This window comes from Podarcis vaucheri, assembly GCF_965113315.1.
Source record: "Podarcis vaucheri genome assembly, chromosome: 4".
Lineage (NCBI taxonomy): Eukaryota > Metazoa > Chordata > Lepidosauria > Squamata > Lacertidae > Podarcis > Podarcis vaucheri.
The window spans coordinates 28,228,397-28,253,922 of record NC_138762.1 but is presented as its reverse complement, the minus strand read 5'-3'; the positions used below and the strand labels follow the sequence as shown (position 1 = coordinate 28,253,922).

The 25,526-nt window shown below is 40.4% G+C and overlaps 1 protein-coding gene across 2 annotated transcripts in view; it reads right to left on the bottom strand.

Moving 5' to 3' along the window:
- Positions 1–1,286: 1,286 nt before the first annotated feature.
- PAN3 (poly(A) specific ribonuclease subunit PAN3) overlaps positions 1,287–25,526 on the bottom strand; it is a 58,207-nt gene continuing 33,967 nt past the window's right edge. For both annotated transcript variants that reach the window (XM_082220267.1, XM_082220268.1), the window contains 14 exons: positions 25,371–25,521; positions 21,653–21,900; positions 19,491–19,595; positions 17,716–17,773; positions 16,489–16,650; positions 16,079–16,195; positions 15,884–15,985; positions 11,922–12,087; positions 11,036–11,123; positions 9,317–9,456; positions 8,358–8,487; positions 7,045–7,109; positions 6,091–6,229; positions 1,287–4,271 (listed from right to left, as the gene is read on the bottom strand). In XM_082220267.1, the coding sequence (XP_082076393.1) occupies positions 4,131–4,271; positions 6,091–6,229; positions 7,045–7,109; positions 8,358–8,487; positions 9,317–9,456; positions 11,036–11,123; positions 11,922–12,087; positions 15,884–15,985; positions 16,079–16,195; positions 16,489–16,650; positions 17,716–17,773; positions 19,491–19,595; positions 21,653–21,900; positions 25,371–25,521 (1,812 nt within the window). In that variant the 3' untranslated portion in view covers positions 1,287–4,130. The remainder of the gene's footprint in view (positions 4,272–6,090; positions 6,230–7,044; positions 7,110–8,357; positions 8,488–9,316; positions 9,457–11,035; positions 11,124–11,921; positions 12,088–15,883; positions 15,986–16,078; positions 16,196–16,488; positions 16,651–17,715; positions 17,774–19,490; positions 19,596–21,652; positions 21,901–25,370; positions 25,522–25,526) is intronic.

The window sequence follows — 25,526 nt, the reverse complement described above, 5'->3', positions numbered from 1 at the left end:
ATTGGTTTGCTTGTGTTCATAATGATTCCATAATGTTGCAGAAGTGTTTCACTGCATTAGTCGGTTTTGGCTTGAAGCAGCAATTTCAAGTAGCCAAAGTATTTGTCAAGGCCTGTCAGAAGATTGACCTTATTTCAAGGGGATGAATTCAAGCTAAGTGACTGGTAGTGTGATAAAGAGATGTTTCTTCATTCTGTGGATCATTGGGTCCTTCTAAAGGTGAGTTTTTTCTCCATGGTCGATATGCAGTTGCATGCACAGAATTCTGTACTTGCCCAAGGCATCGTTTGAATTCAAAGCTATCAGCAGGAAAGATGTGCTTGCCATCGTGTGTAGCTGTAGAAAGGAGTTGGAAGACAAGCCTTATCCTCTGGCACATGGGCCAATATGATGTGGAAGCATGCTTTTGCAACCCACATGCTGACAAAATACTACACCCTTGGAGCTTCTCCTGTTAAGCATACAGCTTGAGAAAGAAAACCCAGGGACAATGAACAGCAAGGCCACACATGCACTTTTAGAAGGTGTAAAGATGAAAACTGGTCTTGCAGACTTTTTGCAGGTTTAAAAAAATATCTGGCAGGATCCTAAAGTTTTTCTGCCCTCTGACTGCCAGAGATAAGTGTACGAAGCAAAACTTGCAGCAACTTTCATTTTAGCCTACTTGCAGAATGAACTTTCTAAGCAAAATTCATTTCAAGCAACAGGTGGTCCAGATTAATTCATGCAAAGAAAAAGACATACTGGCAATTTTATGAAATTGTATAAAGTTCTATGACTTTTTACACTTTATATAAAACATATCACAGGGAGGTTTGACGGTACAAAGGCCTTGACCATGCCTTAACATATATTTTTTCAGTTAACAGTTCAAATCAATAAAAAATGGAAAACTACATAAAACTCGTGAGCAATTTTCCAATAAGTAAATTGCCAAATGTATCTTAATCTGTTATGGGAGCTCAAACAAAAGTGGAAGTTATTTAAAAAGCATTTTTCAGAGGGTTCAGACTACTTCAGCATCTGGAGTCAGTTTGATAACGAACAGGCCAGTTCTACCATATGCCTATCAGCAAGAAATGCACATCACTGTTCTCTCCAGACTGTATACTATATCTGAACAACAGATAAACAATGCTTGCAAGCCAAACACTGTTCCACAAACCCTGCAGTAGAGTGGGGTGGAGTAAAATATGAAGAAAACAACTCCATAAAATAGTTTAGGTCAACTACACAAGAAGTGGCACACAATACCCACACCTTTGCATGCTCAAAAGAAGGCTGTGTTATTTCTGGTATTCTTTATTAAAAATACTGCTGTACACATGAAAAGAATGAAAAACAAGATTAAAAGGTAACACAGAGTGGGATCATGACATCAGAATGTAACACTGGTGCTTTTTAGGGGAAGCTGTTCACGTCTAAAACTTTACTGGAACAAGGGAAAATTAGAAGGAAAAGAAAGACATTATGTACCCCGAATAAAGTATTTACAGTGTAGCAAAAACAAAAACCCAAACAAGCAACCTAAGAACAGGTAAGAAAATTTAAATGGACTAACATCACATGATTTCAAAAGGTTGTCCTTTCTGTGCTTTCAGCTGTAAAGATAGGAAGGTCAGAATCATTTCCCCGCATGAAAAAAGTATGCCTTGTTTAAGAAAAACATTGCTGCGCTGTTTTAGGGATTACATACATAACTCTTCCAATGAATGGAACATGCTAGTTTCTGGACAGCCTTCTAAATGGAATTATATTGGAGTAGAAGGGCTCTCCCCAAAAAAACACCAAAGCAGAAAATTCCAAAACACAGACCAAATAAAAACAAACAATACTCCACATTGTTCTATGCATTACCCAACAGCAGAAATTTCTTGGATGGCGTTTACTTATGGAAACTTATTGGCTCTCTGCTCTCTTTTTCAAAATTATTATTTTTTTAACCTTAAACCAAGTCCTGAGATTACTGGGGCTAAAGCAATGTACACTTACAGAATGAGACAAATAAGCAAAATGCAACTTGCTGTTTCAGAGGTGGGCTTGTTGGTACAGCAAGGAGAGACTGAAGGCCTTGCATTACAAACCGCCCCCCCTTGCTTTTGCTTTTCCCAAAATATTGGTCCACAAAATAATCTGTCAAAGGTTCCCAGTTCCCGCAACTGAAGAGATGATCCCTTTCATTTTCAAAGAAAACAACAGTGGGGAAAAGAAAAGAAAAAGCCTCAGCCCGCATATAAATTAAGCATTCAATATTTCTCCTAGAATACAAGTACTACTTTTTGTACAAAAGAATTACAATATGATTTTTCAAAAACATATAAAAAGACAGCTGCTCTTCCTCATATACATGAGCGAATGATAAAAGACTGGTTGCCAGGTTCGTATCTCAAAGTCCCTGTTCCTTTGGACATTAAAAAAAAGAACAACAGTGTGGCAACTGTTCTCTTCTCAATATGAAACATTATGCTCCGTTTAAATTTTTTTCCAGATAAAACAGCTGATTTTATTTATGCTACCAAACCGCAGGCTCTGCAATTTCTCATTTAGAGGCGCAACAGGTGTCCCTAGTCTTCCACAGCCTTCCTTCTGAAGAGCACTGCTTTCCTTGAGGCAAATCTAAAGGAGTGTCATCATTAAAGCTTATAAAACTGGACAGAATTATTAAAAATTCACCTGAAATTACAAATATTGAGAATTAATAAAATGGGTGCCAGTAACATCAGTTGCAAGTGCTTTGAGTCTGTCCTGACACCTTTGGGAGAGAGTTTCCACATTGTCTTCATGGTGAGCACCCAGTGCTATTAAAACATTCAGTGCTGGGAAAAGGACGCAGATATACAGTCTTCACTACTGCTTTAAGAAAGGGGGGAAATTATACGTATTTGGCAGTCTTCAGTATCAAAGTGTAGGTGTTCCACTACAAATTCCCTTGAATACCCAAGCTTGCGGACAAATGCAGGTCCAATATCAGAAAGTTAATTGCGGGGAAAGAAATCCCAGGCTTGAAGACTGAATATTCATGTGTTGAGTATTATCAAAAGTAATATTACTTTGGGCTAAGCAGTGACTGCAAAGGCACAGCAGACCACCATTCTTCCAGAATCAGGCTATAAAACTTCAAAAGCTCTTGATGCCAGACAACTGCTGTGTGTAGTTAATCTTCCAAACAGTGTCTTTGTATCTGTATCCAGTGTAAAGTACCATAATAAAGCTGTGGTTCAAAGAACAAAACTTTATACAAAAAAAGGATACCGTAAGTAAATTAAATGAATAAACTCCCGAATTCTCAGGTCTGTAACACAATTCCTTTTAAAAATTCTATTAAAAATTGCATAAATGTGAATGCATCTGACTAGCAGTAAAATATACAAACAGGTATTTTATTTAAAAGGCGCTGGTTGTGTTTTGAGCAACTGGGATATGCTCTCAAAGTTACAGATCTCAAAATGGTGCTGCTTTGCTTAGACAAAGCTTCAGCCAAATAAAAGGGGATTTTACATGTGAGATTTCTATAATACCCAACTTGATTTTTTTCTTCCTTTTTTAAAAAAATATGCATCTTCTGGTTTTGATTGGTGAACCTAACAGTGGGTGGCATAAGACACGGTTTTACAGAGGTTACAAGCTACACTGTAAATTTACAGAACACAATTTCTATGAAATTATTCACCTGGTCCTTTATAGTATTCTGGGGTGCAAATAATATCAAAACAAATAAATTCCGCAGTATATTCAGTGGCAAAAAATAAAATAAAAATCCCAGAAATGTCCTTGCAAAGAGATTCCCTTAGTAAGTATCCAATGTGGCAAAACATCAGAGATCAGAAAAGTCTTTAAAAAATTAAAATTAGTGCATATACGAGTGGAAAAAATAAAAGCAGGAACATCATACTCCTGATGCGTTCCTTATTTTAAAATAAATTCTTCACAGATAAAGCCTCCAATGGCAGCCAGAGCTCAAGGGTAAGCAAAAACATTCTTCCCTTCAAGTAACAGTGTACCTGACTGAAGTGCAACATCTCCTGCTCTTTTGTTTCCCAAAATGTGAAATGAGATGACGACAATCAGCTGTAGTGCAATTTGCTATTAGTTATGTTCTTCAGCAACGTCCTGCATGCTTTCAGCAAGTACTACAACTGGCCGTTCGCGGCTGCAATCAGTTCTTGAAAAGTATTTTCAAAGCAGCGTTTTAGGTCACTATACGTCACCACAAGTACACTCTTCTCATCTCTGGAAATGAGGCTTATTTTTTCTGGCACACCAGCATCTAGCTGAAATCAAAGGGCAGAAAACTTCCATTAGTAGGACTTGATACCATATTCACAAAGCTAATGGTTTTGGCTGGGATCTTGGGTGTGCTCATGTGGTGGGAGCATCCTGAATATAGAGTTCTGCCTGCAACTCTGATCAACGTCTCCTTGCAGCCTCGGGTGCCCACTAAAAATCTGCTCCAGGAGGCTGGGAACCCCTCTGAGGCAGCACGAGAAGGAAATGTGGTGGGGGCAGGGGTGGGCAGCTCAATAAAAATATCGGCCCAGGATGTGACAGCTGCGAAAAGGGTAAATTAGGGCTTGCTAGGGAAGGGATTGAAAATAAAGCTGCCCGTGTCATAATGTCATTATCCAGATCCATGGCATACCTGCAATTTCAATGACGCGTAATAATGGTCACCATACCTCAGAAAGTATACTGTGGACCTGGGAAAGGTGAAGAAGGGCAACCAAAACCATCAAGGGGCTGGAGCAACTCCACTATGAGGAAAGGTTGCACTATTTGGAGCTTTTTATTGGTGGTGGTGGGGAGAGTAAGTAAGGAGGGGTTATGATAGAGCTGTATAGAATTCTGTGTGTGAGAGGGGGATGGATGGAGATGTTTTTCTCCCCGTCATAATACTAGATCCCAGGGCCATCCAATTAAAGATTCAGGACAAAAGAAAGTACTTTGTCACACAGTGCACAGTTAAAACTATAGGATTCGCTGAAAGGACCCTCAAAATCGTTCAGCATGTAGTAGCTTTCCATATGCAGGATTACACGACAAGTGGGAATAGTCAAACAGGCAATCATTCATAAACCACACAGCACAACACAACAAATAGCTTTAGGGCAAGAGGACTGGGAAAAGATAGGGATTGGTCTAGTCTAAGTGCATTAGGCATTTTGTTCCTTAAAGTCTAAATTGAACGAAGAGATCCCTATCAGCTTCTAAATTTAATGGTAAGAGGTCAACCGTTTTGAACTAGACACAACAAAGAATTTTCACTGAATATGTACAAGAGAGGCCAGGGTTCAGATGTAAAGCTAAACCACAATTTAGCACAGGCACCCCAAAACTTGGCCAAACTCCAGGTGTTTGGGGACTACAACTCCCATCATCCCTAGCTAACAGGACCAGTAGTCAGGGATGATGGGAGTTGTAGTCCCAAAACATATGGAAGGTCGAGTTTGGGGGTGCCTGGTTTAGCAGCACAACGGGGAAAAGCCTGGTTTACCTTTGAGCTGATGCTCCCCTTCCTCCTTTCTCCTCCTCCAGTGAAGCCACCAAACTGGAAGAATTTGCTTTTTAAGCTGAGCACAGTTTGTCACATCTGACAAAAACAAACCGGTAGGTTTAAACTACGGTTTTTATGGAAACAATTCATGGTCAGAAACTATGGTTTGATCCTGGCATATTTCAATAAGCCACAGTTTAAACTACAAACAATTTGTCCTTGACAGATGTAGAGCCAGTTAGTTTTAAAACACAGATGAAGAGGGGAGCAGGCAAGTCCAAGACTCCCTGCAATGCACCACTGTACCACAAAGCTAGGGTTTAGGGTCCTATCTGAGCCAGGCCAGTCTGTCTCACATGCAAACACTGCTTCTGATGCAGCCAATGAAGCACTCATCTGCACCACTGACACCTAGGGCATTTTAACAGCGCCACCATGCACACTGTGTGAACTCACCTGCACACACAGCTGAAGACCAATTTGAGAACCATATCTGCTGTAAGACAACTTGCAGCCCAATTAAAAATAACAGGAGGAGGAAAGACAGACTAGTTACATAGTTTATCTGCAATAAATGTAAAATACAGTCACTCATTTACCTTGTTAAGACAAGAGATAATGTGACTGAGGTCTATCCAAGGAGTGCCCGTTTCTGTCACCTGATGAAAAAGATGATCCCTAAACAGCTTCAGGAGGTATCTGTCTCCAGTTTCTGACCATGTTGGGTCCTTCTGAAATCTATTGTAAAACAGAGCGTTTTGTGTTTCTTAGTACAAGTTCATAAACATCTCAGACTAAGTGTTTTCTGAAAAAGTTTCTGCTTTGTAGCAAGTTATTCCCCACCACAATTTAAGAAGGAGGAATGTGTGGTACACCCTTCAGTCCAGAGTTTAAAATTAAAAACAAACTTTTCATGGGGCTAAAAGCATCTTAAGCAACTATGCTGCACATCTCTTTCCTGATATCATAATTTAGCTGATTTTGAAAACCAGGTTAATAAGGTTTTTAAGTGGGGGGGGGATCCCTACCAGTTCCTAATGCTCTGGATGAAACAATCTATTGCTTAAGGTTACATTTGGCATCATTAGTCATTGAGGTCAGACTTACAGTGTCCAGGAGAATGCAATCTCTACAATTATCAATTACTGTTCCCAGTCTCCAGAGTTGGCACTGTAGCAACTGTATGCACTTGGAGAGTGTTTGCTGCTGTTGGGAGAAAAAACTGAAATACCTTCCCAAGAATGCACCAATAGTTTGGAGTTTTAAAATCGTTTGAAATCTTGAAACTTATGAAACATCACCTTGCACTAATAATTCTCTATCTTCAGACAAGCCTCAAACCAGGATCTATTATCCAACTGAAAAGTGAGTGGTAAACACATATTCACATACAAAGAAGTTCTGGACAGTGTGCTACCAAATTGACCAAAGTAACCTAGCCCATCTTTCAGAGGCTTCTATACTTTGCAAGTCCATCATCATGCGTGAACATTCAAGACTCTTTGTGGTGCCTCTTTATAACACACTGATGCAGAAAATGCTGAATTCCTTACTCTGGCCTCTCATTGATTGTTCCCAATTTTGCAAGAAGCCGAAATAATCTTCCATTCTGAACTTCCTAAATGACAAGAGAAAAATAAAAGCTTGACATTCACTATTTATATTTTGCTCTTCTATTAAAAGTATAAATTATAATCAAATAACCATATAGTTAGATCGGGGGGAGGGGAGGAATAAAACTTACATTTCACTGAAAGCAATGGGACTTAAATAATGTCTGTCGTGTTGATTTTAATAAGAACTTAGTTCAACTAGTTTTTACACTCCATACAAAATGGAGAGAGACCTCCTTAACTATTTTTAATCTTAAAAAAGACTATTCAGGAAATCACACATTGCTTGATAATCACAGGAGAACAGAAGAGGACTAGTATACGTTCATATACTTCCACATCTTTATGATCTAAGTAGTAGGTTTGCCTTCATTTTTCAGAAGGCTGTATCACAGCACTGGGCAGCGATTTCCATCATGCCTCCAAGATCCATTTTGAGCTCCAATCAGTGCTGTTATTTGAAGACCGCTGCAGGGCAAGGTGCCCTTTAGCAGGCAGTGTTAGAAACTGAGATATGAAAGCTAGGAGCTAAATGGCACCTTAAACCTAGGTTATGGGCACAGCAACGGAATGTCTAGGCACGCTTTTTCATAACAACAATACGAAGTTGAAAATGAATGAACTGCAGCTAAAATATTATGTTCACTTTTCACATGGCCTAGTCCTTCCCCTGCCCATCCCTCTAATATTCTTAAGAGGGTCTCTTCTCTAGTCTTCAGCGAGTAGCTGGAAGTGGGAAGGCAGGAAAAGGTCTTCCTTTCCTTCCACTCTGCAGTTTGAACCTAAATCTTAGGCACAGTACTGTATCCAAAGCTCAGAAACCGCTCATACTAATGAAATTCCCTATCTCAAAATGTGTCTAGAAAAATGGGAGTTTCAAACACTGCCAGCCAGTTGGCATCTTAGCTGAGATACCTTGCATCTCACCATTGCCTTTCTAAAACGGGCAGAAGTTAATAGCATTACCATTCCACTAAATAGGATTATTAGCCAATGAGGTATGTGAATATGTATGGATCAAAGTGAAATTTGTGGAGACTCTGAGGCTGGAAAACCACTGATCTGTAACACAGTATCTTCCCAAATGCCTTATCATTTAAACAGCAATGCGGGGGGGGGGGGGAATGGGTACATCACCCTATGGCAAGATGGACAGGTCTCAATCGTACTACATTTACAGACTTTGGGAACCTGTTGGCAATATCAGCTTCCCTAAGAAAATAGAGATGAATGTGCACTATCTTTGCATTTACCTTTGCAAGGTCTTCTTCTATTACATCATTTCTCATTTGGGCAGCATCCAACTGAGTATAGAATCTTGCACCAATCATAGGCATGATATCATTTACACTTCGAAGCCTGTTTTGGTCAGTCAGCAAATACCTAACAAGGCAGTTTTTAAAAGTTACCTTAAAAACAGGGCTAAAGAAATAAGTTTCTTTTAAAAGAGGTTCCATCTGTGGAAGCTAATTTTATTAATTTATAAAAGTGAAAATCTGGCACAAAGCTTTACTTCATATACAGAACATTTAACACCACTGCAGCCTTGTGAAAGACAGTAGCACCATTAGGAGGTGACATTCGAGGCTATATTTATGTGACTGGCTGATGATGTACTGCAAAGTTGTTTTCCATTTTTCCTTTTATCCTGCTCTTCTTCCAAGAACTTCAGGCAGCACACCTGGTTCCCATGTTTTATCCTCACAACAATATTGTAAGGCAGATTAGGTTGTGACTGCCTCATGGCAGAATGGGAATTTGAACTCCAATATAATGCAACTTTTACTATAGTATAATGCATAAGGAGCTAACAACAAATATATTAGAATCTGAAAAATGCTTAAGTTCGAGGTTAAGGACAAGAGTTTTTTTAAAAGTTCATGCTAATTTCAGCACAAGTCAATAGTAACTCAAGAGATTCAGCTACACAACATTCCTAATTAGGAGGGTAAATTAATTTTGTTCCTACACCTTCGCCACTCACCGCCATCCCTCTATATCTGAACAGTCATACAGAAATCCTTCCACATAGGTGCTGTACTAAGGTCAAACTAATCATGCTAGAGAATATCTTGTGCACACCCATTCGATGTAGAAACATCCCATGAACCGCCACTCCCAATTTAACAATGTGCATGAACAAACCGTAAGCAAATTGTCACTGGCACGTTTTAACTTAGTTTAAAAAGAAGTTGATTTCAAAGTAACTTACAAAATAAGATTCTTCAAATCAGAGGAATAGTTGATTGTCACCAGTTCCATTGCTTTCTGCAAATTCTCCCTCTGAATTCCAGCCAGAGAATTGCAAGCCAAAGACAACACCACCTTCCCAAGGGAGATCAAGTCTGCTTGCTAAAGAAAAGGGAACAAATAAGACTAACCAGGGTCAGTAGAATATCATTAGCTTTCCTAGCATTGAAAAAAAAAGATAAGAATACCTTAGATGGGACCAACTGAACATTATGCTCAAAACTGAAAAAATTATCACAAACCACTTCATCACATATGTTTCTTTTAAGAAATATGATGCCATATAGTCAAGTTCAGCTCCACTTAAAACTCTCTCCTTTACCCAATTTGCATCACTATGGAGGGGGAGGGGAGAAAAGAAGAAAATTCATTTTTTCTGTTCTGATACTTTTTTCTTTGCTGTGCTATGCAAAGCTAGAGGGCTTTGTTTGGTGCTGACAGCCAGCCCTGAATCTGCGCATTTAAATAGTTGTTTAAGGAGAGGAGGCCTTTGGAGAGTGAGAACCATGGCGTTTTCTCTTTCTTTCCACCCAAAAGTGTACAGTGCAAGGTGGGGAGCACATTAACCTCAGGACATGTGTCCCTTCCCACAAACGTTATTCCCCTTTTAGAACACTTACTATAAGCTACTAGGGCTGTGAACAGGTCAATTCACTATTCTCCATCAATCTCAACATCCAGTTTCCTTTCTCTCACTCTCTCCCTTAAATTACACTTCAAGCAACTATGCATATCTTGGAAAGCTAAATATTCTTTTCAGTTTTTTTTTTAAATTAAATTTACAAATATATGCATTGCAAAAGCACATAGCGGCACTTCAAGTTTCAAGTCTTAAAACAATTAATTGGCTTCTTGAATGCAGTACTTCACAGGAACAATTGGCCCCATTTTCCTAAAGTTGATGTCAAAAGTACGTATGCCTACCTACACAGCCCTCTCACTTTTCTGCCAACAGGTGAAGAGAATCCTTTCCAAACAAAGAGGTGAACACGTAAAACAGTTGTAAACTTAACAATATATATTGTGCTTTACCGGCTGGACTGAGGTGTTTTTCATTTAGTGGAAAGTGAAGAATAAAGAAGAAAAAAACAATTTGCTCTCCATTCCATCAGAAAGAAGTTAGTATGATTGTTGTTGACAAAGCTAAGGTGTTTCTTTAGTTCTGAGAATCGGCTAGTCTTCCTCCCATCTCCCAATATTGGTTGTTGTTGAAGAGGGTTTTAGAAAGGATGAGACATTTCTTTTAATTTATGCACAATATACCCAAGTTTGATATCACTGATTCAAATGTATCCCTCACTATCCTTTGCTCTAATCTGTTTTCCATGCACTAAATTGTAAGTTCGTTACAGAGGCAGGGACTTGCCTGCATTTTGCTTCCAAAACTTTGCAAAGCACTGCTAGTGCTGCATAAATTGTAATGGCAACTAATGAAGAGCAGTCCTTGCCTATATGCAAAGGCAAATCTTTTATGTTTCAATGCTACCAGTAGAGGAGGCTGCTTTAATAAAGTTCATCCAGTTGCACTTCTCAAAGAAAGCAAATGTACAGGGTAAAGAAAAGCATGTCAACACCAAATGTTCTTAAGGAAGGGAAAAAGCAATATAAAAATAATGCAATCATTGGTGAATATTCACTAACCAAATAACATGAAGTAAAGGGGACAATATTGTGATCTTACCTGATACTGGGCCATGAGGGACAGGGGATTGTTTTGGCTGTTATCAAATGTTAACACATCAAAGACTCCAACGCAGTTCACTCGCAACCTTGATGGGAGAAGGGTTATATAAAGAAGAGAACTATAAAACTCCTTAGTCTGCTTGTTAGACTTGCTCTGCGACTTCTTTAGTTACATCAGCAAAGTTTTGCTAACAAACTGGTATTAATGCCAACGGTTTATCAATCTGCGAGGGTAGAAGGAGGGTGCGCTGACTCTGTGCACACCCAAACTATGTGGAAAATTGGGATGGTGCAGGAAAGGTTCTCAAGGTGTCTTGAGTCGGATAAGAGACTCCCTAAATTTCTGAGTGTGTCTGTGGGGGATCTTTCGTTCTGATGAACAGGTGTAACTTTGAATCACGGTGATTTATTTTCTGGGTGCCCTCCAATCAGAGTGATAAGGGGGAGGGATGTTTTGACTGTGAGAATAAACGTGCAAGTGGCAGAGTTGGACTATCTGGGCGGCCTTCTTTCCAAATCACTTTTTTCCTAACAAACAAAAATCATAGCTCTCTCCTTTTTTTATTTTATTTCACAGAACATACTTTCAGGAAGGGGCAAGGACAGCGAGAAAAAACCAGCTACAACCAGACAAGACTTATCCAGTATTTCAAAATGAATGTAAAATCACCTAGCACGATAGCCTCTGGCTTTGTTCAACTGAACTTTGGCAGGTTTCATGACTACAGTTTTCACAAACTAGGAGACTAGCGCCATTTCTATTTTTTTTGCTCCAAAACAAGCTTGCCCTTGGGGAGAAGCTCTGCATCTATGTTCCTGAAATTTAGCTGGCTTCACCACCTTGGATTACCAACAATGCAATGGTAAAACGTGTTTCACGTTACCTTGTTTTCCCAGTTACCAGAATCTTGGTGGGGTCCATCACCCGACAGGCCAATCCTGCTGTATGAATGGTCCGCAATGCAGAGCTGAGCTGCACAATGTAGGCCCAAATCAGGGATTCTGGCAACAACCCTGCATGTTGCCGAGGCAAAGGTCCATCATGCTGACCTATCAGAAGAATGGGAGAAAATGAATGAAATCTACAACTTTCAGCTGTGTAAGTGTTTGGATAATGAATACAAAAGTTCTTTCAAAATGCCAGTTAATTAAAATCATGATCTGCTTTTTTTCAAAGCAACTGGCAATTGTAAGAACACCCAACCCAATTACAGCTGCTGTTTTGTTTTACTTTTAATTGAACAAAAAGTAAGACACAATGTATAAAGCTGGAATTTTATTGAGCAGCTACAATCCCTTAGTGTATCATAATTAATTTTTGGTACTGGCTGCCACAAGATGTTGCACCGTCCACCAGCTTAAGCAGCTTTAAAGGTGGATTATACATTTGTTTACCCATAAATTGCTATTAGCAAAGATGGCTTAGCAGAATATTAATGTTTGAGGCAGTGTGCCACTGAGCTCCAGTTGCTGGATGGCAGCAAAGGGGCAGCATTACTGGCACCATGCCCTGCTTGTGTCCTTATCACAAGCATTTCTAGTTATATATTATGTCAGACTGGATTAGATGGGCTACTGGCCTGACAGCGAGCAGGGCTCTTCAAATGTACCAAGCAAGCAGCAAAAGAAGCAAACATACACTGCCAAAGCCCTTATTCATACTACATCAGAAGCAATGTTGTTTCTGTATTTCCATATAAAAACAAAAAAGGTATCCAAGTTAATGAACCCAAATCCCATCGCATGTTTAAAACATATGCTCAAATACATAAGCAACAAATACTATGACTCATTAGATTTGGAACGCTTCACGTTTTTCGTCCTAGGGTTTTGTTTCATGACTGTTGTTTGACAGTAACCCTTTAAGAGCCTTTCAATGAATCAAGCACTTCGCTGAGGAAATATGTACTTCTGGCAATATACTACAGCTATTATCTTTCAAAAACTCCCCATGTTTTTCAAAGATAGCCAAGCAGGTTAATACGACCTGAGTTCTGAAGAAAAGGAATGGTGTTTGGGTGTGTTTGTTAATGCCAGAACTGTGAATAAGGTAAAGGGACCCCTGACCATTAGGTCCAGTCGTGACCGACTCTGGGGTTGCGGAGCTCATCTCACTTTCTTGGCTGAGGGAGCCAGCGTTTGTCCACAGACAGCTTGACTAAGCCACTTCTGGCCAGCATGACTAAGCCACTTCTGGCGAACCAGAGCAGCACATGGAAACACCGTTTACCTTCCCGCTGGAGCGGTACCTATTTATCTATTTGCACTTTGACGTGCTTTCGAACTGGTAGGATGGCAGGAGCAGGGACCGAGCAACGGGAGCTCACCCCGTTGTGGGGATTCAAACCGCCGACCTTCTGGTCGGCAAGTCCTAGGTTCTGTGGTTTAACCCACAGCGCCACCCACATCCCTAGAACTGTGAATAATGAAGCCCAAATACAATGTAGATCTGAGTTGTGATTCAAAGGCATGTATCATGAACACTGCCCTCAAGAGGAATTCCACTCAAGGATGACTTCCCACAAATAGCTCTTTAGTACCCCAGGTTTGAAGAGCAGCTTTGGTGTTTGGTACCAGAGCAGTTTAGCTACTTTGCAGTGCAAACATACTATTTGCCATGACCTTTCTCCTGCAACAACCCCCTTGAAGTGCATTTTTAACTACAGGGAGTATCCCCCCCTTTAGTTTGCCATACTTGTGCGAGGGTCTTCAAACAATTATAATCCAACCGACCTTGATGGGTCACACAGATGTGCATACAAATGCCTCTGAAGTGCATTCAGAAATACAGCATTTCCGGAATAAGCTTTCTACTTTTAGCCTGACAAAAGTGAAGATCTTTACACAAGCAATACTGAATGAGGAAATACTTTTAGTAACTACAAAACACAGCAATTTAGGAAACACACACTGCTGCCTTCAATCTGCTGTGGATTTGTGGAAAACTGGTTTAGTCCGTTGTGTGAAATCAATAATACATCTAGAGACTGGTTAAAAAATGGATTTTGTTTCTTTCAGTAAGCCTGAATATATTAAATGTTTGCTTTCAATTCTGCATCTCCCCCCTGCCTCCACTCTAGCGGTTTGGGTTTTTGTTCCGGTTTGAAGATAAGCAACTTCCTGCTCAAACCAACAGGAGCTGCCACATTCAAGGGATGTTAACCGGGGCACCACTAGCCCCTGGTTCACAGGTGTTCAGTGCAGAAATAAACCGAACCTGTTATGCCTTCATTCGTCAGAAAACTTTATTATACCACATCCTAGACAATAAAATTCTGGATGGTGTTAACAAATGACAAGGCAAAAAAAGGCTAACCACATGGTGACAGCAGAATACAATGTGGAAAAACCACCATGTAACCACAATTCTCTTCCTTTAACTGTCAAATACCAGTTTTACTAACAAGTGATGAAGCTGTTTAAAGCACAATGTACTAAGAGACCCTATCTTAATATGAAGCCTTGTGCTGCCAAATGCAAATTAAGGGAAATGAGAAAATTACAACAAAACCCTGTTTCTACACACACACACACACACACTTACGTTCCATAAGTTTTGCCCTTTGTACAAATGCCTCTTTTTAAAAAACCACACCACCATTACAAATGGCTAACCTGACCCAACAACCTAGGAACACCCCCCCCAAAAAAAAAAACACCAAGCCACACTGCAAGCAACTGAACTCAACCCTCCAAGCTCCAAAGGGTTGAGAGAAACTCAGATCAGATTTATGGGGTGAATGGAGAAAGAAGAGAACTTTCACTGTACAGTCAAAAGTCCTCAGGGTGAAAAAACGAATGCATTGAATACCTTAGTCTTCATGGGAATTCTTACTGTGAATTCCAGTTTGTGGATTGGGATGGAGGACGTTCCTCTGATAGGGAATGACAGCTCCCTCTGGTGATGACAGGTGGGGTCCTAGAAAGTCTTCTGCCTCCTATCTGGTGGGAGGGTCACCCCACTCATCAGGCCAACCTAGTCTGTGGTTGGGAATGACTGGGTCTGGCTTGCTCTCCTCGGAGGCTTGCCAGTGCAGTGTAGTGGTTAAGAGCAGTGGACTCATAATCTGGGGAACTGGGTTCGCTTCCCTGCTCCTCCACATGCAGCTACTGGGTGACCTTGGGCCAGTCACACTTCTGTGAAGTCTCTCAGCCCCACTCACCTCACAGAGTGTTTGTTGTCGGGGAGGAAGGGAAAGGAGAATGTTATCCCCTTTGAGACTCCTTAGGATAGTGATAAAGTGGGGTATCAAGTCCAAACTCCTCCTCCTCCTCTTCTTCTTTTTCTTCTTCTTCTTCCTGGCTTGTTTGCGCGCCTTCTTTTTGCCTTAAATCTGAGAATCTTCTTTTAGCATGTCTTAACTGCCTCTCATTCCTCTTTGTTCCTCTTGCCCCCTAGCAATGTGGGGGTTTTAGTGCAAGATACCCCCCTCCCCCTGCCTTTTTGTTAGTGCGGGCTTTCCCCTTTGGGTTCTTTGTTTTCTCTCCCCTTTCCTTTAGTTTTTTTTGCTGTAAAGGAAAAGAGGTGACTCCCATTTGGAGGCAAAAGACTTTCTAGGGGTGGTGGTGCCTTACCCTAAGAGAGCAATGTCCTCCAGCCTGATCCACCAAACTATATTACCTATAGTAATAGAGTATTACAGTGAAAGCCCAATGTGAATGCAGCATCAAAACCAGTTTGCAATAACCAGCACAATTGCCATGTATACATTATGTTCTGAACACTTCAAGAAGCCTAAATTGCAGCAAAGCTACGTACAATGCAAAGTTACAATACTTCAACTGTAGTTCCCTAATTTTTGTCCACTGGAAAAACAAAAACATAGATCTCATTTGCTGGCCTTACCCCACTTCCTTTTTGTGAAATAGGCATCAGCACTAGGATCATTGAAGTGTCTGCTCATCATAGTCTCTCCTCCAGCGTGGAAGTCATAGGCAAACACAAGAGCTTTTCAAAAAAAGTCCGAGGTGAGAATTAGCTATGCAATTGATGCAAGTCTTCCAATACGATTGGCTAACATCTTAAAAATAAGAAACTTACAATGTTCTCCAAATGCTTTAGTGGTGAATACTTCTCGCAATGTGACAATGTTTGAGTGTTGGATTTTTTTCCACATGTCAACCAGCACCATGCACTTTGTGTTAACAAGACGAAAACCTGAGAAAGAAAATCTTTCACATTACAAAGATTTTTGGCTATTTTAATGTCGCTTTCACATTTATTCTAAAGTACTAGAGTGCTAGCAAAAGACACAACCCAAAAAACACACATCTGATCATAGCCTGCTTTATGGCTTATTAGCCATACCCAATTCCATTCCATTATTTAAAAGGAACAATTTGATTTTAAATCCAATTTGAGGTTTATTGACAAAGAAACACAAATGTTTTAAGGCTTAAGTACTGGTAGAACTGAATTTTTAAAATATGAGAACTTGTAATTTCCCTCACCATGTATCCTCCGAAGGCAATATGGCAGATCATCTTTGCTATTTACAGCTTTGTAGCATGATGTTATATACCCAAAGTTGCTTGTTTTCTGTATCCGATTGGGTGGTGGCAGTGGCTCCAAAGGGAAAAGGCTGTGGTAGCTGTCAACTTCTGTTGGGACAGCTAAACCAGTTTACGGAAATACATTAGACACTACTTAAAATTATGAAGAAAAGAGTTATTACAGACAAAGCAATTCAAGACAACACACACACACACACACACAGGTTTAGAAGACTGTAACAAAGCTCTGACAACAAACTTTGATGCAAATCCTATACAACTTTTACCACAACACGCAGGTTTGCTTTGGAAAATTCAGAAATCTCCAATACTGAAGAAAAGCGCGTTCAGTATATGCACTAAGATCCTGATTCGCTTATTTTATAGATGGGGTAGGAAAGAGTATGCTTGGTGCCAGTTGGTTATAATGGGAGAAGAGTAGGACAAGAACCTAAAATCTAAAACCTGAGTGTGTAAACCCTAAGGGTAAACTCTACTAGAAGATACTTATGGGAGTTTTAATTTTACATTACCAGTTTAAGGCAAGCTTTTATTCCTGCCTTGTTGAACACATTGTACACTTTGATGCACTGAGACCTGACACAGAGACATTGTTAAATTTGTCTTGGGAGCACCCTGATGAGATTCAGTATAGCAGTTCACATCTAAATCAAGTGCAGTAACTGGCACTCATTAAGAACTGAAGACGTTTTTATTCACACAGGAGCAGCAGACCTAGTTTCATACGTTATTATTATGTCATTTTGCAAAACTGTTTGTTATATATCACTTTGAATTTCAAATATGATGCATTTTGTTTTTGAAGAAGAAAAACAAATAAACAAAAGGCAGAAGAGATCCACTGAAGCACGAGAGATTTTGTACAGTACTTATTTTCACAGACTGTGTCATCCGCGTAACAAACATTTCCTGAGGGTTGCATTATACGAATTATTTAAAGAAAGAAACAAACTTTGGATTGTGCACTACTAATAAATACATTGAAAAGGAGCTTGAAAGAACCTAATACAGAGATTCCACTGGATTATAGTCAATCCTGCATTCAGAATGGCTTTGCTTTAATATGCAAATTGATTATTCATATATCTAACTGCGGTAGCAAACACAGCAAGCAGAAGACCGGCTTAAAAATGCAATTTAAATTCAGGATCTTTAGTTACTTACCAGGCATATCTGCTTGATCTATCTGAGCCATTGTAATTAAGTGTCTGTTGATCAGCTCCTATAGGAATACATTTTGGCAGTCTTACCAATAAGGACATGAAATTCTAGTTTGCTGTTTCTTATATGCTGCTTCGGTTAATCACAAAACCATAGAAACAGACCTGAAAAAGGACTTGGACTATCAGAACCCCCTTATAGAAGCAGAATCCCTAACTAAAGCTACCCTTGTCTAAGGACATGGCTGGAAGCAACCTTTAAGAGACCCTATAGTCAGTCAGTTCATCTACTGAACCCCCCTGAACCAGCCCCATCAAATTGTTTGTCAAACCTGATCTTCAGGTCACTCCACCACAGACCTCTGCATCCTGGGGAATCTGAACCAAGGTTCTGCTATTCTTTCATTGTAGAATGGTATTTCTAAAGCCTAGCCAAGACTGCAGTTCAAGTTTTATTTCTTGTCCCCCATATATATATTGCCAGTCTCTATCCTTCTCAGGGCAACCACCATTTCATCTGAACACTAATGAAGCTACTCTCAATCTTCTCTGCTCAATGGCAGACATTAACAACTCCTATCTTCTATCACACTGCAATTAGGAGTGGCTTTGAATTCATGATAAATGATGAAGAATTGCATCCAGGAAAGTGAGTGTGCTGCTGGGGGAAGGACAGAACTCTGTTTATGAAATTTCTGTTCTGACCTTCCTCCCAAAGGAGCCCAGGCTGACCTGTCCTCCATCAGACTTCTAATGAGGCTAGTAAACTATGTACTGAACATGGTAATCCAAAGGCCTCAACAAATCAGAATACAGCACAGAGTACAGAAGTCGCCTTTTATGTCCCTCGTGATTATTTTGCAAGGCCATGTAGTGATGCTTAGGCAAACTTTGTTTTAAACTAAGGTTAAGGCCCTTTTCTGTATTGTTACTTGACTGACCCACATTTCTTTGGCAGCAATCTGTTTCTAGTAAAGAAGAGACTTGCATTTGTCCTTATTAAGTTTCTACTTTTTGCTGAAAATGTTTCCAATTTACTGAGATGATTTTGAGTTCTAACTCAGTTTCGCCAGATGGAGTCTGATATGACAGAAAGTGCTTTACATTTGCAGTGAGGTAGGGAAGACAAATTGCAATGCTGCAGGAAGAGCCCTAAGGTTTCAAACTATCACATAGCAAGAACAGACATACTTGGCAGCCCACTCCAAAAAGCAGATATAGAAAAGGTGAAGAGGCAGTGGGTTAAGTTTCTTTAATAAGGTATTTTCCATGGTATGGATGGCTTTGAAAAGTCACCTTGTAGCAAAGATACCATCAGCCCCACCCAGCATGACCAACAGACTGGGATGATAGGGGTTATATTCCAACAATATCTGAGAGGAAACAGTAACCCAACCCTGTTTCAAACTGATTCACCATCTGTTCTGCCAATACTGTGTGCGTAGGAAATATTTAAGAAGTTCGGCCTGTGGCTAACAAGAATAGCTTTCGCACAGACTTCTGCCATGGTGTGGTTGGCAAAGGTAAGATGTAAAAGGTATTTTTACTCCCAAGCAAGTGTGCATAAGATTGCAGCCAAAGAGGACACATATCCCAAACACCATCAATACTGTTTTTATATACCTATTTTACCTGCTTACTTAAATATCATTAATTTTCCCAGAAACAAACTTCTTTTTTTATGATACAGCATTGTAGATAACTTTGGGCAAGCGGAAGGTGGCAAAGAAATTTTGTGGTGGGAGGAAATCTGTTAGAATATTACTAGAAAGAACTTACCTGTCTGAGTTCATCTGCCATGAAGAAAGAAGGTGCATTTGCTTTTGGCTGCATGTAAGCAACATGAGGCGCAGTTGGAGGATAAATGTGGTAATTTGGGAACACCTATTGAAGATAAAATTTGGAACAGACAGTTTTTAGGATTTGAAAAGTTATGAGATCTTTTAAAAGCCCTCTGAAGTGGTTCCACAGAAGCCATATCAAAAAAAAGGATGAGCATACTAATGAGTGCATACGTATGGTTGCGGCTGCAAAGTCATCAGCACTTGAATTAATTACTTTCAAAATCCAAACTTGAAATTCTGGGAGAAAAATAAGTTTGTATGGAAAGTGTGCAAAATATTAGTACAGGGTCAGCAGAAGGAATATGAATCTGGTAGGTAATAAGGGCTACATAAAATGCACACCCCAAGCCTGAACATATCCTATAACCATCCTCAAAAGCCTTTCTCAGAGTTCCCCTGGCTTAGGGAGATAAGGCAGGGGGCAGCTTGGGAGTCTTTTCAGAGGTAGCACCACCCCATTCATGGAGGAGGTATGGTGCTGAAACTTATTGGTACCAAGCCCAGGCTTTAATCCTTCATTGAATTTTAGTTTAAACTGATACTTACTCAACTTTTTGTGTTGTATTTTTTGAAATTAATTTTTTTAAGCTGGTGCTGTTATTGTTCATTAATTCTTTTAAGTGTCACTAGCCTAGATTCTCAGAGCTGAACAGTGGGGTAACATAGATAGATAGATAGATAGATAGATAGATAGATAGACAGACCATAAAGACTAACAGAGTGGGTGGCAGAATAGGTTGTATTTATCTTATACTTAAGAAAGTATATAACATTCCAATGAAAGCATCATGGTGGCAAACTACCAAAGTCATGCACAAGGTTTGCCAAACGCTGCTGTTACCTGCCCTAAGGGCTCAAGACACAACAGATTCTGCCATGTCAGAGAGCATGTCTAGTTTTCTTAGGCGGCAATGGCCTTAAAATAAAAAGCCAACAAAGCTGCACATACAATCTCACATAGAGGGAATTTCTGATGCCACCTAGTCTAGGCTCCTAGATTTCTATGCCAATCATCCCATGAATAAAGGGCTTCCTCATACATCAGCTGCCTGTGTAATTCTTCTGAGAGCATGGAACTGCCTTCTTCAGAATCTGATCATTGGTCTTTCTGGTCTAGTAGTGCCTACTCTGGCAGGCCCTCCTTTCTCAGCCAGAGATCTTTCCCTGGCTACCAGAAAGAGTTTAAATGAAGATGTAAGGAACAGAACCTAGAACATTGCGTATGCAAAAGCATGTGATCAACAGCAGACCTATGGCTCTCCCCATGCTGCTCTTTAATCAGTTTATCATGAAAGGAAGGAGACTCAACAAGCCTCAGGCTCATGTACTCCTCCACTACACAGATGAAAGAGTTTGGAAGCTTTCATTTCTGTTTCTGGAGTTTTTCATATCATTCAAACTAAACTTTGTATGAAAAAAGCCAATTTCAAATCATAATTATTTCAAACCATAAAGGGTTTGGATAGAATGCTAAATGAAAGTTAATTGAAATAGGAAGCTTCCACTCTTACTTGCAGCCATACTTGTGGAGGAAAGGAAAGGACTTAAGTCCAAGGCTCATCTAGGTTCATTCCCATCATGATAAACCATGGTTTATTCTGACCACCTCTCCCCATATGAACCGCCCTGGAGCATGAGATCATCATCCGAGCCCTTCTTTGTGGCATGCTCTCTCCAGGGGGGCTAATCCAAAACCTTCATTACAAATATTTAGGTGCCAGGCCAAAATATTCCTTTGCTTGACAGGCCTTTGGCTAATTAAATGGTCTATGGCCTCATGAACTATTGGGTGCAGGTTGTTTAGTTTGTTGGTATGTTATGTGTTTCTGTGTGTTTATACTGCAAACTGCCCTGTGGTTTTATTATTTATTTGTTAATAAATAGTATAATATTCTGAGATAAAGGGCAGTATATAAATTATTTCTCCAACTGTCTGCAAATAGGAAAGCTTTGCAAGACAGAAAAGGAAGCCACAGTGGCAGTCAGTAACAGCCAAGATGCAAATCAAGCTTGGAAATGTGGTAATTACTATATGGAATACCAGCATTAATTTATGGATTATAACAAATACCTTCATAAATAAAACGGAATTCTCACCATTCCAGTTACAGGTGCTGGAGTTGTGTCAGTATAGAAATAGGTTGTGCCACCCACAGTTTCCTTCTGAATCACCTGGCCAGCAGCTGGCGGCTGGGAGACTGCATTAGTAACTGGCGTAGAGGCACTAGTAGGCACCATGTAATTTGCTGGGTTTGGTGTATGACTTCTTCGTCTAGGAGCAGGAGACGTGTGAGGAGTAATTTTAGGGGAATGAAGGGGAGAAGATCCTGCTGACAATGACATTCCTTATGAAAATAAAAGGAAAAAAGAAGACTTGCAGTGAAAAGGCATTTGCAGCCATAACAGACTCCAAGGCTTGGGGGGGGGGTATATTTCCTTGCAGATAAAAATAGACTTGGGACAGCTGGACAAGGTGTTTTAAAACTTCCAGTTTACATGTAAGATTCAAATGAAATGGTTAGCCACAAAGATACCAACTTTTGCCCAAAGGGTGAGAAAAGCAACAGCAAACATTTGCAACATTTTCAAGCTATTCAAATACAACTCCATTGGCTCCATCTGTGCCACTTTGCTATGGCAGACAAAAAGCGTCGGGTACTGCCACAGTTCTCTTTAAACCAAGGATGGGGAACTTTAGATTGGTGGGCCAAGATTGGCTTGTCAGGCCAATTACTCCAAACCACGTCCACCCGCTGGACAGCTGATGGATGGGAGGACATGGTTTATTCTTCCTACATTAGCTGTATGGCCTATTCCCAAGCAAGGAACAGGATCATGCAGCCAAAGCAGCAGGATTTAATCCCTGCTCATCACTGATGAGCAGTGATAAAAGCCCTTTGTAAAAGCACTATTTGGAGTAACTTGCACTTTGTCTTTAAGAAGAACCAGTGTCTTTAAGAAGAACCACCTGCCCCCTTGCTTAAACCACCCTGATGTGAAAGGAGGGCAATTCAGCTTGGTCCAGGCATGCAAGAGAGCAACCTGCAGGGAGCTCTCTTATGCAACGCCCCCCTTTGCTAAGCATGATCCCCTCCACCCAATGGGGCATTGGCTGATGTATTGGGGGGGGTGCTGCTTGGTCTGGGTGCATGAGGTTTACCTGCAAGCAACTATCATGCACCCTAACCTACTCATTTTGACTGTGCATGTAGCAGGCAGCAAGGCGCTGCTAAAGGAAAGGTTTTTCCTGCAAAAGGAAGGAAGAAGCCTTCACTTTCACAGCCTTGTTGCCTGCTTTGAAATCCTGAGACTTCAAAGCACCAAACTCCCTGGTATCAGTTGACTGACACCTGTCAAATTTGCCCTGCAAGGCAGATCCTTATAAGAATCTGGCCCATGGAGCTAAAAACATTCCCCACGCCTTATTTAAACCAAACTAGAAAATACTGAAAATACTGAAAGGAAAATACTGAGGTCTGTGCCATATAATTTGCAACAATTTTTATAGACACCTACACAGAAGATTTAAAAAAAAACAACCACCACCAGGTTGCAACAATTACATAAACTAACCAAACTATACTCAGTGTCAAGACAAATTTATTAACTAGGTACTACTTACTCAGCACTGAAACAAAATAGGATGTGCAACCTATTGTTTATTTATATATACATACATACATACATACATACATACATACATACATACTATAAAACTACAATGTTTCCTGTGACTATGATTATGGATGTTAAGTGTTTTTTCCAAACTTAAATAAAAACAAACTGTAGTTGTGGTTTTATCATAAAGATCAGGATTCAAAGCACCATGTGTGCTATTCATAGAAGCTTCTCAGCCGCCTCCTTAATGCAGTATGAGGCATGAGGGGCTGCCCCAGAAAGGAGGGGGCACACAGGAAAAGCTATAGCTCACTGCTAAAGAAAAACCTTGGTATGAACAAGATCCAGGTTTAAGATCCATGACATTTCTGGGCAGAAAGGCTTTGGAAAAGTCCTAGGCATCATCCTGGAGAGAAACTGCCAGAGTTGACAGCACTGGACTAGGCAAATAAATGGCATTCATTTAAGGCAGATTCATATTTTCAAGGTAACTACTTACGATAAAACGATGAGGCTTAATTTTCCTCCTCGACCCTCAATTATTTCCCATCATGCAAGACAGGCTAAGGTTGCTTCCCTAAGATGGGTCTGACAATAGACCTCTCTTTAAAATAAACGTCGCTGGTTGCCCCAAACTTGAAAGTGAAACTAGTTTTTGTCTGCACTAGAGAATAAGGCAGCTGCTTTGCAGCATGAAAAACGGAGATGCTATTTCCATGCTACATGGAGTTAAGAGCTATGCTATCTAGAGAACTTGTTTGCATACTGCACATTGCAAATATAAACCTGTTTAGCCACCTCCACCCACTTCCCCAAACCTGGGTACTGAAAACTCTGAGGCAGCTAAAGTTTCTGCAATCATGTATGTGACCTATAGCCACGACAATATGGAAACAAATTATTTTATTTCTTAGATTTACATACCGCCCTTCGTCAAAAGCTCTCAGGGTGGTTCACAAGATAACAAAGGGTGGAATTCAAAGTTGAGATATGGCCAGCATTAACATCTGTGCAAGTATCTCAGCTTGTCCGATGGAAACAATCTCCCCTCCCCTCAGAGATTTCCAACCGTCCCCCCATGCGCCATTTTGTGGGGGGGGGGAGGGGAGCAAGGAACGAGTTGGGAAAGTCCTGTTGTGCAAGCGCAAGTGATTGTGGAGGTCTTTCACTTACAGGGCTTGTTAAGCGACTCCTGCCCAACGATATTATCCAACAAGATATAGCAGATGAAACTGACAACTAGAAAAATAATGTACCTAGTACTACTTTGAAAGCAACTCTGCCCCCAAAGCCAGGTTATTCCGTGTTAACAGGTGGTCCTATAACCTTAGATTCTTCTTGCTCACTTACTAGTCTCTTCACATTATTGCTTTAACAATGTGCAATGTTTCACTTGTCAATCTTTTATAGAGGGCGGCGTCCTGCTTCCCGCACACTCGGTTCTCTGCTCTTCTCCATCGTTTTTACTTAGAAGTTCCTTCCTTCCTTCCAACAGCCCTGAATGCATATAATCTAGTCCAGGGGTTGTCAATCTGGTCCCTAATGCCCACTAGTGGGTGTTTCAGGATTCTAGGTGGGCGGTAGGGGGGTTCTACGGCACAAGCTGAATCCTCCTTCCATCGAGCACTGGTGGGCAGTAAGGAAATTTTACCATCAAGAAAGATGCATTAGTGGGCGGTTGGTATAAAAACGTTGACTACCCCTGATCTAGTCTTTCTGGTTTATAGGCTTTAAACATGTTCACATATTATCTTTGCTGGGAACTATTCATAGGCTTTGGAGGTGAGGTGGGGAGTTGTCCTTTGCCTGGTAGGTTGTTGTTTTCATACCTCCAATATAATCTTGTACTTCCGTTTTTCAGATAAAATGTTAATGATAGTTCTAAATATTCTGAAAATGAATTTAGTTAAGAGAGACCCCTTAAATGACGGTTGCAAACAAAGCTTACAAGCTCTTTCTAAAACTTGGTAATTGTAAGATGCTGCAGGAAACCTTGACGGCTGCAAGAATTACACTTAAGGTGCTGAAATGTGCAAGTGCAGGTACAAAACTGATAACTAACACCTGAAGATGATACGGCTGCTATGTAAGACTTTACATAAATAGAGCTTAGGAAGAGTCGGTTCCTAGATGGAATAAGCTTCCCTAGTGCTACTGTGATTCATAAGCTAGTGTAAATAAATTACTCTAAGCTTACCTGGAGCTAGCCCAGCGTTTGCAGGACCTCCCATGGAAGGATGAGAGAACAAGGCTTGAGAGAAGGCAGATATATTTGACTGTGACATATTACTGAGTCGGGAGGTTGATCCTCCTTTAGGAATAAACTCGCTTGCCGTGGGATTTGGTGTCTGTT